The sequence below is a fragment of the Carassius auratus genome, chromosome 35 (assembly GCF_003368295.1).
Source record: "Carassius auratus strain Wakin chromosome 35, ASM336829v1, whole genome shotgun sequence".
Classification (NCBI taxonomy): Eukaryota; Metazoa; Chordata; class Actinopteri; order Cypriniformes; family Cyprinidae; genus Carassius; species Carassius auratus.
In genome coordinates this window covers 12,862,109-12,877,284 of record NC_039277.1, presented here as the reverse complement: position 1 = coordinate 12,877,284, position 15,176 = coordinate 12,862,109, and the positions used below count along the sequence as shown (strand labels likewise).

Sequence of the window (15,176 nt, the reverse complement as noted above, 5' to 3'; positions counted from 1 at the left end):
TGTTGTTTAGCCTCTGCTGCAGTTTGAACTTTAGACGTCACGGTTTAATACTGCTAACAGGTTTAATGTCACTGTATTGGAGTAATTTAACTCCATAATTACAGTGCTGATTTAAAACCTGTTAAATGTCACCCCGTCCCGTATACGGGACGCCTATGTTGACTATACTATATTACAATCAAAGACTCCCAAATATATATTTTACCAATATTTTTTGTAAAAAATTACGTAGGAAAAGTAATAGATGAATTTATGACAAGAGTGCACCCTCAGAAATCTACATTACTAAAGGAGCTTTGACCTTAGTTTAAAAATAAGACTTCCTCGTTGCCTTTTTCTCTATCACATTTTAGAAATCATCAGAAGTTATATATCACTTGAAAACATAAAATCGCAAAATTCATCCTTCAAAACCCATTTTAAAATCAGACATTGCATTACCATGTAAATGGTACATCAAAATCATGTTACAAAATGTTTTCAGTCATGAATTATACAAATTTATGTTTGTATCATGCACATTCATGTCTATCTTCAAAAACGTGAGTGACAGTTAACAGGTTAAGATCAGCATCCCATTTTTATCTGATGTCATTTGAGATCAAATATCAGCACTGACAACTTTGTGTGTAAATGAAAGTCAAAGGATGGTTGATTGGTTTCAAATTCAATTCACTGATGATTATTTTATTTTTATTTTTCATCAAATGAAATGAGCATTTATGTAACAGAAGTTAATTATAGATTTAGGTGAGAGAATCTTTCCTGTATGAAAACCTGAAAAGGCCAAAATCTATTTCTTTTATTCATTATTCTCTGTCAAAAATCACATGCCCAGTGCGCTGAATGTTTTATTAAGTCTTACTATAATGCATACATTGAATACTTGTTTAATCTGCAAAGTACAAACATTAAATTGAATTAGGAAGGAAAATCTGTGCAAACTGTTCAGACATCAGAAACATCTTAAAATATAACATCATGAACCAAACTGGCCTGCAGGGTAAGTACAAAAAAAAAGATGAAAATTCTGTACACGCTTTCCCTCACCCGTAAAAAGATAATGAAAATCAGAAAAAGAAATTGGTCCTACATATGTTTGGTATTCAAATTCCAGTAACATTACATATTCATGAGGGAGTAAGTGATTAGTGAGTTCATTGATATTTAAATGATTTCTATTTGGCATAATCGCTCTCCTTGGCTGTAGAAATGTTCATAAAGACAATCGTATCCTCAGACAAATAGCACATGACTTCCAGCAGATGCAGCAGCCATCAGGAATTATTTTTTACATGCATGGCAGATTTCAGTATTATGTTGTTATGGTTACATCAGTTCAAGTTCTGCTATAGAAGTCACCATTAAAGCAGTAAATCATCGCCCCTTCATTGCTTTTCACATTAACATGCAATAACATTAATTGAAAATTCTATAAAACCAAAATAAAAAACATTATTCATTGACTTCTGTGAGCATCAACTCCGAAATGATGAGTTTTAGAGACTTTAAAATATTACCACGTATCTTGCTCAAAGAATGCATGTATTTCAGTCACACAAGAGCTTCCTTGTGAGGTCAGAGTCCTCCAGTGCAGCTGTAAACAGACCTCACGCAACAAAACTATAAACTGCACATCATTATATGTTCATGTGGAATAAAAACTTAAATTGAGGAATGCATGTCAAAACTCCACTGAAACTATTTGCTATATTCATTTTGCCATATTTGATGCAGGTGGTAAGTTTAACATCTTGGCCTGAGATCCTTCTATAATAATCAACTGATCTGCGTATAGTACACAACCTGGGAATCTTAAGTGCGCTTTAATGTCACAATTCACCATCTGCTGCTAAATTTAATCCTCAGTTAAAGGCACAAGATGATAGATTAACACTATGGGGAATGAGGTTTGGAAAAGGTGAAAACATTTAAATGCAATGAAAAAATAGAAAAATAGTGTCAATGAATGGGTAGAGGTGTCAAAGTTGTTTGCTATCACCGAATACTAAATAGAGTTTTCAACAAATATTACATTAATGTAAAGATATAGAAAATAAGTATTAAATACCTCATTGCACTTTCTTCTGAATTATTATTTAACAAAATACTTGAGAAACTCCTAAAGTACATTAGCTCAGGTTTTACACTGCTGTGAAGTGAAATGTATCTCAGTTGAAGAACACAATCTAATCAAATACTGCAATACACTTTTTACAGTGTATTGCAGAGCTGTTCATTCAGATCTGTAAACATCTGCAAAGCATTCCACACCGATCCTTGGTGACAAAAGTGCATCTTGGGTAGAAACACCTGCCAGGTCTACAAAAATAAAGCAGTCCCAGAGATAAACCAGTATAAATACATTTTACATTGGACAGAACAACCTGAAGGTCATTTTAGGGTATTTTGGTCAAATAAATGTGCATGTTTGGAGACCATCATAAAACGAAAGACTTGCGTGTGGATATGAACACAGGTAAATACATCCACCACAGCTATGCACTGCAGGTCATTTCCATATAAGGCATGATATCTTGAGGGTTGTGTGCTTTCACATGAGGTCTCGAGACAACAGTACTCATAAATGAGAAAAAATCCTGGTGCCATGCCAAAGTCCTGTATGGGAAAAGAAAACCTTTCCAAGTAAACAACTAAAATTTCAAGGGAATAATCGACACTTATAATTCGTGCAGCCCTAGCTACAGATATTTATAATAAAATGCGGGGCTAATTCGATCATGTGACAACACATTTATCTGCGTTAAAGCCTCTTTTCTCGAAAACTGTTTCCAAAAATTTTGAAGTATCGATATAGAACTCAAGTACTAAAGTTAGACTGATTTTGGGATGGAAACCTGGCTAGTAACACTGGCTGGATGTTCAAACTGAAGACTTACCTGATTAGGACTCATTCACCATAGTAATTGAAACAGGCTGACACACCTCTGCAAGACAAACCCAGACAGATCAATGTCATAAATGCATACATTTCCTTATATTATAGTGTAATGTCATTAGGGAGCAGACAGGTGTATATTAAGGAGCCATGCGTTTCGGGAAATCATTTGTTTTTAAATAATGTCTACAGATGCCTCAAGAAAAAAAATTCACAGTATTCTGTAGCATTTGTAAGTGGTGTAAAAGTTGAGTGGCGACATACCGATGTTGGTCGGGCTTTGGTCTTTCTGCTTCTCAGAGTGAATATCATTGGCTAGGAGATGGTTCTGTGACTCACTCAGAGGTCTGGGGTTTGTCTGTCCATCAACAGTGCTGTGAACATAACAACCATTATGTGTCAGTCACAAACATTTATGGATGTTTTCTCTCTTGCCCAGAATAAACCTCACCTCACATTACATTATAAAGTTAATGTTGACACTGAAAACTACATTCCTGGGAAGAAAGGATTCAACACAACTAAATGATCTGAAACCGCTGAAGGGGAAAATGATCATAATTCGCTCCAAACTGCAGAATTATATGGTCATTCAAGTGACTAGTGGTATTGTTAACAAATGAGATTGTAATTACCATTTAATGGCCTGGTGTTCAACATTGCCTTGCTCTGAGTCTGGGTTGACTAGGCGGGTAGGGAACGTGTAGCCATCACCCAAACTAGAGAAAAACAAAAAACAGTTACTCATGCTACCTGCCAAAAACAGCTCATGAGAATGTTTCTCAAACTTAAAGGGGAGATTTAATGCCATTTCATGCATTCGCAGTTATTTACACTTAAAAGTTGGATTCTCATGCTAAACTTGGCCAAAGTTTCAAAAATCACGAAGATAGGAATTCCTTGTATGGACACTTCTCCCGGAATAGTGCGTGAACACAGCAAATAGAGCGAGAGTGTGCACCCATCAATGTGCTTCATTCGGTTATGGAAGTTGTCAGTAGCGCTGCACAGGACTTGCTTGAGAAGAAGGTTTCTAAAAAAAAGTGTGTTTTTGAATGTGAGGGAAATATAACCTTGTTCAGCTTCCCAAAGAAGCCTAGATTATGGGAACAGTGGATGCAATTTTTTTTTTTTGGAACAGCAACAGAGTTTTGCATGTGTGTTTGTTCCTATCATTTCGATGATGAATGTTTTATAAACAAAGCCCAGTTCGACGATGGATTTGCAGATTGTCTTGATACTGAAAGAGTGGTCCCAGCGATAAAATATCCCGGTCATGAACTGGAATCGCAGGCAGTCAGTAAAACTATTAAATTACTTTGTTTTATGTGCAATTGCCACGCAAGTGCTCGCGACTTTTTAGCCCCAACCACGGCTCGCCTCCAGGAGCTTGGCTGTTTTTGGAGAGAATCGTAAAGCTCCATCTTTCTTTTATAAATCTGAACAAACAAAAGACTCTTTGGAGATGTGAAGGATGCAATACTACTATATAGGTACTCAAGATTAACATGAGATTGGAGTAAATGTGTTATGTCCCCTTTAATTATTAACATTAATTTAATTCATATGATGTCAAGTTTTGCACTCTTTAATTGAAATGTATTCACACTTCCCCTTAAACACTGGAAAATCCCAAATGATGCTTGATGGTGTGTTTTGTACCTGCTGTAAATGGGCAAGAACCAAAATTTCTTCTGGTCTCCGAACACCTGGGTGACATTCTTGCGGAATCCCAGAGTGAAGCCATTTTTATCTGGGCCATTTCTGAACACTGGTGCCCTGAACGCCTCTGAACAGAAGGATGAGAGATTAGGATAAAGTGTGTTCCTGCTCTACACAACACAAATGTGAAAACTCAACTTTTCAACTATCTTTGGGATGTGTATCAAAACTGCATTGAAGGGCACAGATTTTTTTTTTTCTCTTGAATTTTGACCTAAATATTGTTCATAAGCACGCCCACAATCCACCCACCGCATTCATTTACATTTTACTTCTATCAGCAAAGTTATATTTGACTGAAAATGTGACTGCAGTTTCCCTCAGTAAGAAATTATAAAAAGATAAATAATAATAGCTCCCAGTATGAAGCGAAGAGAAAGGAGGACTAGAAGAACAAAGAGTGACAGAAAAGGAAATATGAACTATGGACTGAAATCCTTCGAGGAAGTAATCAGAATCTAAAGAAACAACTTTATTTACTAGACAGGCATTTCCTGAAATAAACAGCAGTGTTTGCAGTGTAGAGAAAGACAACCAATCACAAAATGTTGAAATGATTAAAAAAAAATTAAAAGTATAAGGAGGAGGAGGAAAAAAGTTGAAGGAGAAGGAGCGAATATAAACATTTTAATGGTTGGAGATGAATTAAACTAAAGAAATTATGAGGAAAAAGGATGAAGGAGAAGAAAGATGAAAAATAAGGGGACAGAGGAATAAAAGGAGAAGGTAACAACTACAACAGCAATACAACCATTTCAACAGTTGGAGAATAATTTAACCAAAAAAAAAAGGTGAAGGAAAAGGAGGAGATGAAAAAGTAACAACAGCAACAACATTTAAGTAGTTTGAAATTACAAAAGGTAAAAAAAGAAAAAAGCAGCAGCAATTATTAACAACATCTCACCTATAGTGGTTCTGTTTTTTCCCACGAGCCACAGGTGGTAGCTGAAGAGTGACAGGACACTGATGAAGAACATGGCTGCCACGAAGAACAGGAACAGCACGTGGAACTTTGCATGAGTGTCTGGCAGGTGATTCTGTTGAGCAAGAAAGCAGAGCATGACAGAATAATAAAAAAGTGCTTTTTGGAGATACATTCATCAAATATACCAGTGTAGTCTGAAGAGCACTATAAAAGGTGTAGTGCGTCATTTCTGTACCACTAGCGTCGCAACACAAAGTGAAAAAAACGTTTCTCAGATGCTTTCCCATTTGCGATCTCACCAAAGTGAAAACTTTTTTTTTTTTTTAATCCCACCCCAAACTCACACCACTGGTTGAGCCAGTGCTGCTGTCAAACTAGAGGGGGGAAAATGACACACATTACCTTTAACATCATCAGATGTCCAAAATTATTTAATGGCATCAGATGTAGTTGTAGAGCTCAAGAAAACCTGTTGATCTAACAGCCTCAACGATACAATCCATGTCTGGTAAGAATGACCACCAAGAAGCAGCTGGATATTTTTAATATGCTAAACTACACGGTTGCAACACCACGGTTTATTATAATCGGTAAAAGAAAAAGCAAAATGAGTCAACGGTGCAACATCAATCCAACGCCCACAGTCACAACAGTGCAGAGCAAGCGTGAGTGGTTTACCTCCGGGCAATGCTCTATAGCCCTCCGTCTGCAAAGCTTCAGACAAGTGTTAAAAACACAGACAGAATGTTAGAAGCAGATTCATCATTTTTCCTTCTTTTTGGGGTCTCAAAAACTGACATGCACACACAAAAATCATTGCACAGCATTTAGGAATATTAAAATGCTTTAGTAAAAATGTATGGCTGAAATATATAGTTAGATTGATGTATAAAAATTTAAATAAAAAATATAAAGCTAAATTTTCAGCATCATTTCTCCAGTCTTCTGTGTTACTTGATCCTTCAGAAATCATTCAAATATGCTAAAACAGTTGTGCTGCTTAATATTTTTGTGGAAATTGTAGAAGTTGGAAAAACAAGCTAAAGTTGGCTCTCTGAAATGGCAGAAGATGAGAAGCAAGAAGTGTGAGAAATGAGAGGAATCAGATGTCTTTGTGTGAATGTGTGGACTTACTGTCCAGAACTTGATAAAGTACTGCAAAACAGTGGCAGCAGTGTAGACGCAGTACAGCATAGAGTACACCAGGAACAGCACAAAGAATTTATAGTTGGAGAATCCAACACAGTTATTAACCCTGGAAGAAAAGAAAAGAAAAACAGAGTTACAAGCCACATAGTAGCTAAAGCACCTAAGTGACAGAACATGTGGCAACATAATTTCAGATTATAATCTGAACGCATCCACAGATGAACATACCATGGACAGTGGTGATCCATTTTCAGCACGCATCTGGGAAAAACAAAAAGGATCAAAATACATAGTGCAAATCCAATGCAGAGAAGATAACAATGTTTCCTGAGTGGACTCACCTGTCACAGGTCGAGCAGTGATGACATCGGTCCGGTTTGATCAACTGACAGCAGTCACAGTACCGGATAGCTGAGGAGAACAGAGGACTCACTAGTATAAACATGGATACATATAGAACCATTTAAATGTTTGGGGTAATGTTAAAAAAATTTAATGAGTGCTTTTATTCAGCAATGATGCATTAAATTGATCAAAAGTGACAGTAAAAGTGACTTTCACATTGTTACAGAACAAATAATAATAAATATTATATATAAATATTATATATCCGCTTCAAAAAAAAAATTAAGCTTCACAACTGTTTTCAACAATGCCCACTATTAAAGAAATGTGTCTAGAGCAGCAAACCAGCATACTGGTATGATTTCTGAAGGATCATGTGACACTGAAGACTGGAATAATGATGCTGAAAAATTCAGCTTTGCCATAACAGAAATAAATAGTATTTTACAGTATAATAAAATAGATATATATTTTTTTTTATAATATTTCACCACATTACAGTTCTTATTCTATTTTTGATCAAATAAATGCAGCCTTGTGATGACAGACCGACCTCAAACTATTGAATGTTAGGGTATAAGACAAAGACAACAAATTACAATTCAGTATGCAAAAATATAGTTCAAAAGTCTGATACTGCCAATAACAATTTTTTATTTATCATTTAAATGCTTTTTATTCGCTTGTTAAGTCTGACGTCACGTAGCAGGGCTTCCGTGTCCAAACGCTCTATCAGTTACCACGAGAAAACAACAAAAGGTGCTAATATAAACTCACAATGTGATAGAATACTAGCGAAAAAGTTATAATCTTAACCTTTAACTCCATACCGAAGTCCCAGATAGCCAGACAATGAAAATATAAATATAAAAAAATATATAAAAATTATTTGTGTTTGGGACGCTGTGAGCACGGAGACTGTAGTGTATACCATAAGTTTGAAAGCATTTATCTTAAATTATTAATATGAATAAACAGTGCTCATAAACGGAAACAGCGCTTCTTACGTCATTACTTAACAACCGGGGCCGAATTAACTGCAGAACATTATAAAAACAAAGTATGAGGGACTTCAATGCCATTGTAGGTTTTTAAGCTTACCCCCAGATCCTGTGCGTGTATATATGGGTAAATTTCTGGCCACTCTCTTCAGGATTTCCTGCTGGGCCTCTGCATTCTCCTCTTTCTCGTAGAGCTCTTTGTCCACTTTAGGGAGACAGAACTAAGAGACAACAGGATGTTAGATAGAGGTGTGTGTGAGAATACGCTAATATAAACCTGCATACGCAATTAAAATCAAGCAGACGTTTTAATTTAACAAAAACACTTTTGATATAATTTTTGCCATCTTTATTGACAAGATGATAGAGACATGACAAGAAATTATGTTCTATTACTTGCACTGTCCAAATCAGCTCAGTGTGTTTGAGAGTGTGTGCTAACTGCTAAGTCATGACTCACAACCTACAAGCAGTTCAAAATGTCTATTTTTTTGTTTTTTTACATCCGTCTTCCTCTTCTCTGTCATTATATTCTGTGGTAATAAAACTACAGAGCAGACAGAGTTTAAAGGCTCCAGCTGCTGCTTCAGATGTGAGGAACATTACTGAGCCTGGAGCAAACCACAAATACATTACAGTATGATCAATATTTTGCTCCCACACAGCCCAGGTGGAATGAAAACCTGAGAGCCAAGCAATAAGGAAGAAATCTTTAACAATAAGGAAGAAATCCTTAACAAGATCCAGACCAGTGAAGTGTTGTTTTAGTAGAATTTGCATATATCTGTTAATTCATCTGTGACTTGATAGGAGTTAGCAACAGAACTAGACTGGGTCACCACTTGTCCTCTAACACAAGATCTGGCCTCTGAAGCAAAACCTATACAGGAAATAAAGGAACAAAAACAGAGAGAAAGAATACCTCTTTCGAGGGGCCGACAGGCTTGGAAATGATGGTCTTCCAGTAGGACCATATGAACATGAAGAAAAAGACGTGAAACACTAACAGATAAATAACTGCAAGAAAAACAGCATGGAATCATTTTAGTAAAACATCATAAATCATACTTGATTACACATGAAAAGCTGTTACTTCATTTTATAAATGGGATTTTTCGTTCATTCTGGTGTGACAAAACATGTGAGGAAGAACAACTGAAGGCCAGATTAGTTAACAGAAGGATTTGTTAACAGTTTGTGCAATACTGTGTGCTTGGCTACACTGGAGTTCCTCTTACCTTGCTCCTCTGTGTTGGAGATTGTGTCTGCAGAGAGAAAGAAGCAAAGATCAATCAGAAATACCATAAAGAACAACTGGCCCAATTCACAAAGCCATCTGCTGAGTGCTGGGATGCCGTTAATTCTATCTCAGCACCCTTCCAGTTTCCACCAGATCAGCCCAGTAAGGCAAGAGCGCCAGGAGACTGGTACTGCCATCTGGCAGAGAGCTGTCAGAAAGAGCCTTGTGTCCATCACAGATGGAATACCCTGGTTGTCATGACGACTCAAGTGACTGACAGATGCATGTCCTGATGGCAGAGTGAAATCTCTGAGAGGAGGAATCTTTTTTTTTTTTTAGAGATTTTTTTTTATTAGTCAAATATTTATTTTCATTAAACATACTCATTTTTATTTGATTAAATATTTTAATAAATGTTTAAATATTTATTTGAATGATATTTGATGAGAATTTGTCTTTGGTGTTACAACCCTTGCTTCATTTGTGAAATTAAATGTGAAACAGAAGAAAACAGGAAAAAGCAGATTTGAGATTTTACTACTCTCACTTGTTTATTAATTCAATATTTATTTTCATTAACTACAATTATTCTATTAAATATTTTTTATAAATATTTAAAAATTACTATGAACTACGAAGGTTGTTTAAATGTGTACAGCACATCTGATGTTTTATGAGAGTTTGTCATTGATCTCACAACACTCGTTTCATCTGTTAAATAAAATAAGAAAAAGAACAACAACAACAACAAAAAACATTACTTTGAGTTTGAAACTCTACAAACCTTTATGGCAAAACGGAGAAGGGGGGGGGGGTCAATAAGGAAGGATTCACAATATATCACTAAACTTTACTAGGGAAATAAATGGACACCAACACCGAATGAAATCCCAATGAAATTAGTATTTTTAGAACCAGATGAAGTAATAACTGGGTGGAACTACAGTGAGTGTAGAGCTCACTGTGAAGTGGTTAACAACAGCTGAAATTACAGACTTCAAAAGCACAGATGTGTACAGTCATTCATGTTTCACACTTTTATATATCTAAAAAAAATAATAATAATCCCTTTTAGATTTGAGCGTTTAAATGGTGAAAAGCATAAATATTCCATATATATTTAATCAATTAATGAGCTTATCAGCATATTCGACAATCACATATTTTTAGAACAGGACAAAAAACAATTAAGAATACCCATTAAATGACACTGCTTGACATGAACAACTACTTCTGACTAATGAAAAACAAAACAGTTAATTAGTCTGAAATCTTCGTGACAAGACATAATATGCGGTCTAATCTGCGTTCAGACTGAAATGAGACTTAAAGAGAAAGTTAATAATATTTGTGTTCTTTTCGGTAAGAATCTGCTCTCGTATCACACATCTCGATCAGTTTAACAGCTGGACTTATCGCTCGAATTTGAACTAACACTGCATACAATAATCGTTATCAAAACACAACTTTATAAACAATTCAGGACATTCGACATGAATTAAGCAAAAGTAGTAACGTTATACAGATAAAGTGAGTTGAATTTCGGTATCGTTACGTTATCTGGTACCAGTCAGTTACTGACACTTCCTGCCCAAACCACTCAAACAACTAACCAGCAACTTTTATCTGCTGTACCCTCAACCAAGTCAACTTAGATCGACACTTACATATACAGAGCTCCACCACGTACGCGTAGTAGGACCAGCACACGATCGCGTTGATAAAAATCACAGGTATCCAGGCTAAGCCCCGCTGACAGCACTTTAACACATGAGAGGGCGCCATCTTTAATCCGAGCCTCGGAAAGCGTGTCGGTGACGTCACGGCTCGAGTCCGATCTGCGCGCGGGGAAAAAACAAAGAATTGTTTCACACCAGCAGCACATTAATTCCCCATTATCAGAAAACTGCTCTCCAATGTATCCTTTTTAAATCAATAACATAATAAACGCACAGTTTCATTCTAATGTGTAGTTCTGTGTTTGTCTTATTATGTGATAAATGAGCCTTAGGAACAGTACTCTCAAAATTAAATCTGCGTTCATCTTTGCCTTTCTGCTTTACATCTTATCAGACTTAACTTGAATTATTTTATTTCCAATCTTATAGTTATAATAAATGAATAATGTTTATTTTGTTTATATATATGTATATATATATATATATATATATATATATATATATATAGATATAGATATAGATATATTAGTTGAAAATACATTTACATAAATATATTTTGAAATATACTTCAGCAAATGTATTTTATTTATAATTTGTAAACACGTTTAAGTCGAAAGTCAAAGTGCTTACGGCCGTTTAAATGTTCACGCCATATTGAAAGTTTATTTTAATATGCTTTTATTTTTCCCTCATTTATTTGATAATTTACACGTCATTGTTGTTACATTTTGGTGTTATTTCGTTATTCAATTATCTTTTACTATTTAAAATGATATTTTATGAGAATTTGTCATCGGTGTTACAACTGTTCGTGAAATAAGAAGCAGAACAAAACAGCAAAAGTTAATTTGATATTTCACTTGCAAACTCAGCATTACGTCGGCAGAGGGCAGCAGCGCAGTAGTGTAGGCTAGGCGTCACTACTTCTGATCTCCCATTGAAACAGTGAAGGGTTAGAGAGAACCTAGGTGTGGTGGGGGGGGGGGTTAATTACTTAGACTGGAAGACCCAAGTGTCACCTTCATCAATGTGGTACTTTTAATTTGTGCATAATTTGATTTATAGTCAGTTTGCTGGCTTGGTGGGTCGAATGGTAAGTTGGTTTATTTGTGAGCTTTATTAGATTCGTTTTCCACCTCGAGCCCTGTACTGCAGGGGAATTGCAGTATTGTTGCCAGATGTGTATCATTTAATGAACAGACCCCTCTGGTCCTTTCTCTCCGTCTCTGCTCTTTTCATAAGTAAGTTCTTCAGACGACCAACAACACGTGAAACAAAGAACAAATCGTCTGTTCCCACACTAACGTGTGATAAGGAGATCTTGTGCTGGGCCTGACTTAGAACTCTTGCTCTTGATAAAATACACACACACATGGCCTTCCTCTCTTTGTGTTCTGCGCACTAAGTATTGACATAATGAGTCCCTTTTGTAAGCCTATTAGCTTGTATATGTATTATACATTACATATTAATTTCTTATGATTTAAAGCAGTCTTGAGACTGCATAATGTTATTGAGAGTTTATATTTAAACACCTGAATGATCAACACATTCTCACTCCCAACAAGTCACATATTGAGGCTATATTTATGAAAATATAAACTCACACCGAAAAATTCATAAATTCTTATTCTCACTTATCTAAAATAACCTTCTTGCACTGGTTGGCCTTGCTGTGAATTTTTATACAGGCCACTGATCAAATTTTTTTTGCAAAGGTGAGGGAGTACAGCAGAAACTTGCTGCTGGTTAGCAAGAATTTAAAAATCACCCTGAAAAAATCATTTTTTATATTGTGAATGATCCATCCATTGACTTAATTGTTTTTATTAAAAGAATAGTTCCCTCAGAAATGTTCATCACCAGTTGACCCTCTGCAGTGAATGGGTGCCATCAGAGCTGGAGTTTAAACAGCTAATAAAAGCATCCAGTCATCACTTAATGCCATTTGAAAAGCTGTTTGCTTCCATTGCTTCTAGCTAAAATACCAGACCTCTATCCATAATACTGCTTTCTCCATCGAAAAAGTTGTCTTGTACAGTTCAAGCACTGATTACATTTGGAATAATGATGTTTTTATCAGCAGTTTGGACTCTCATTCTGACGGCGCCCATTTACTGCAGATGATCTAATGGTAAACAAGTGATATAATGCTAAATTTCTTCAAATCAGTTCCAATAAACAAACAAACAAACTCATCTATATCTTGGATGGCCATGGAAGGTGAGAATTTTCAGGAAATTAGAATTTTGGGGTGAACTACTACTGTAAAAATGTCATGTATTTTCCAGTAAACTTATAGACTTCTCCCTGGTAAAATAATATTCTCTAGTCATTTTTGAAGTCCCTATCCTACATTTCTTATTCAGTAATCTGTTTCACTCTGATGTGTCACAATAAAGATGATTTACAATTTAATGATTTTTGAAGCTCCTCTAATATGTAGGATAAAAATAAACTTGACGAACCGAATTGACAAATGTTTTAAGAGGAGGCACATTCGTGGGTGGTTTATCTCTTCCAACATTTGTTCTAGACCATCACTCTTTTTTTTCATAACTATTAGTGCGCTTGTGTGTATCAGCACAGAGTAAAGTGCTGTTCTGTCTGGCGAGTCGCCCCTGTTTAGTGAGCCCCAGTGAAAGCACCACTTAAGGAATGAATGAATTCATTGTTTTGTTGCGATGGGGTGAAGGAAGGAAGAAAGTGGCCTGTTTTAAAAGAGAGAATACTGAGCAGATAAGAAGATGGATGCAAGTAGACAAAGTTTCATTCACTTAACTACTTTTGAGGGGACACCCATGACAGTCCTTGCTGACTTTTTAGCCAACAGAAGATTAGACAAAAACTTATTTTTCCCCCAAACTACTGTATTTTTATCCAGAACAAAGTGTAGTAAAATGAAATGGATAGGCAAGTACATTATACAGCAGTTCAGAGGGGGAAAATGCAACATATAACAAAACCTGTATATAACTAAAACTGACTGTAAAAAGAATCTAAATATATTTACCTAAAATTAAAACAATTATAAATACACATTGAAAAATGCATGAAATCTTGCAGTTTCAGTTTTCTCCATTTTTTTATATTTCATATTTAAAGAATTTAAGCTCTAAATCTTAGTGTTATAAAAATTCTTCTAAATGTTTTTGAATATAAAAGATTTCTAAAGGAATTACTGTGTTTCTGATTTTCTTTCTAAACAAAATATATAAACATGGTTATAAATTAAAAGTTTGAAGTTTAGCACTTGTTTGCCTAGAATTATGTAACCCAGTTGTACTTTATATATTTATTTATTTGTATGTAATGTGCATTAAAATCCACTTTGCTGAAAAAAATCATGATATACATCAGCGAAATGGATGTGCAAGAACAGAGAGATGGTTGTGGTATGTAATCTCATTTGTAAATGGAAAAAAAGAGACAAATAGAGAGAGAGAGAACTACTTCGAAAAATGGAGAGATCATGAAACGGCAACAAGCAAAAAGATGATGAGATGACGATACTTGGTGGGAAAGATGGGTCAGATTCATGATGAGAGGAATGCTGATAAAAATAAAACATGAGCTCAAATGACTGGAATCCTTGTGTCAATAAGACACTAGAGAAATAGATGTGACACTGCTAAGCAAAAGGGGCTACAAGCACATCACATAGAGCATGAACCTATGTCCTACAGGAATTATGTGTGTGTGCGTGATTGTGTAGGAGGGAGAGACAGATTGTGGGATGTTGAGTGGGAGGGGCAGAACGAGAGAAGGAAGATTGTTAGAGAAAGACATGTATGTGAGACAACAGGAGATGGAGAAAGTGAAGGAAATTATGTAGAGAACAAGACTTGACGATTCATATCAATCATAGCCATATTAATTAGAAAATTTCAACACCGTTCCAATATGTCCTCTCTATGATGTACATAAATTCAACACATAGGTTTGGAGAGGTAACATATTCCAATCAGACTGATATTTTGAGTGGCTTGTTGTTAATCTATCACAGCAGGGATGCTGTAAACTGAGCCAATTGCTGGCTCTGTCATAACAGTCAAAAATATGAAGGCTAAATCTGGATGAGTAACTGGGATATGAGAGATGGGAACACTTAGTTGGATGAAAACAGGGAGTGAACGGGGAAAGAGAGAAAGAAGAAAAGAGGGTAGGATGATGACAGCCCCTGGCTCCGCTCCATTGCTGACGAAAGCTGCTTAGA

The 15,176-nt window shown here is 35.7% G+C and overlaps 1 protein-coding gene across 2 annotated transcripts; it reads right to left on the bottom strand.

The window, feature by feature from the left end:
• Positions 1-833: 833 nt before the first annotated feature.
• Positions 834-11,119, bottom strand: LOC113054478 (palmitoyltransferase ZDHHC20-like). Of its 2 annotated transcripts, XM_026220060.1 has the most exons (14): positions 10,949-11,119; positions 9,280-9,306; positions 8,964-9,058; positions 8,142-8,262; positions 7,037-7,106; positions 6,924-6,956; positions 6,681-6,801; positions 6,225-6,260; positions 5,526-5,658; positions 4,562-4,688; positions 3,535-3,618; positions 3,164-3,273; positions 2,901-2,948; positions 834-2,619 (listed from the first exon to the last, which is right to left on the bottom strand). In XM_026220060.1, exons 1-13 carry the CDS (start codon positions 11,064-11,066, stop codon positions 2,905-2,907), a joined length of 1,119 nt encoding a protein of 372 aa, XP_026075845.1. In that variant the 5' UTR covers positions 11,067-11,119; the 3' UTR covers positions 834-2,619; positions 2,901-2,904. The 2 variants fall into 2 exon arrangements, with proteins under 2 accessions (XP_026075845.1, XP_026075846.1); XM_026220061.1 differs by lacking the exon at positions 6,225-6,260.
• Positions 11,120-15,176: the final 4,057 nt, after the last annotated feature.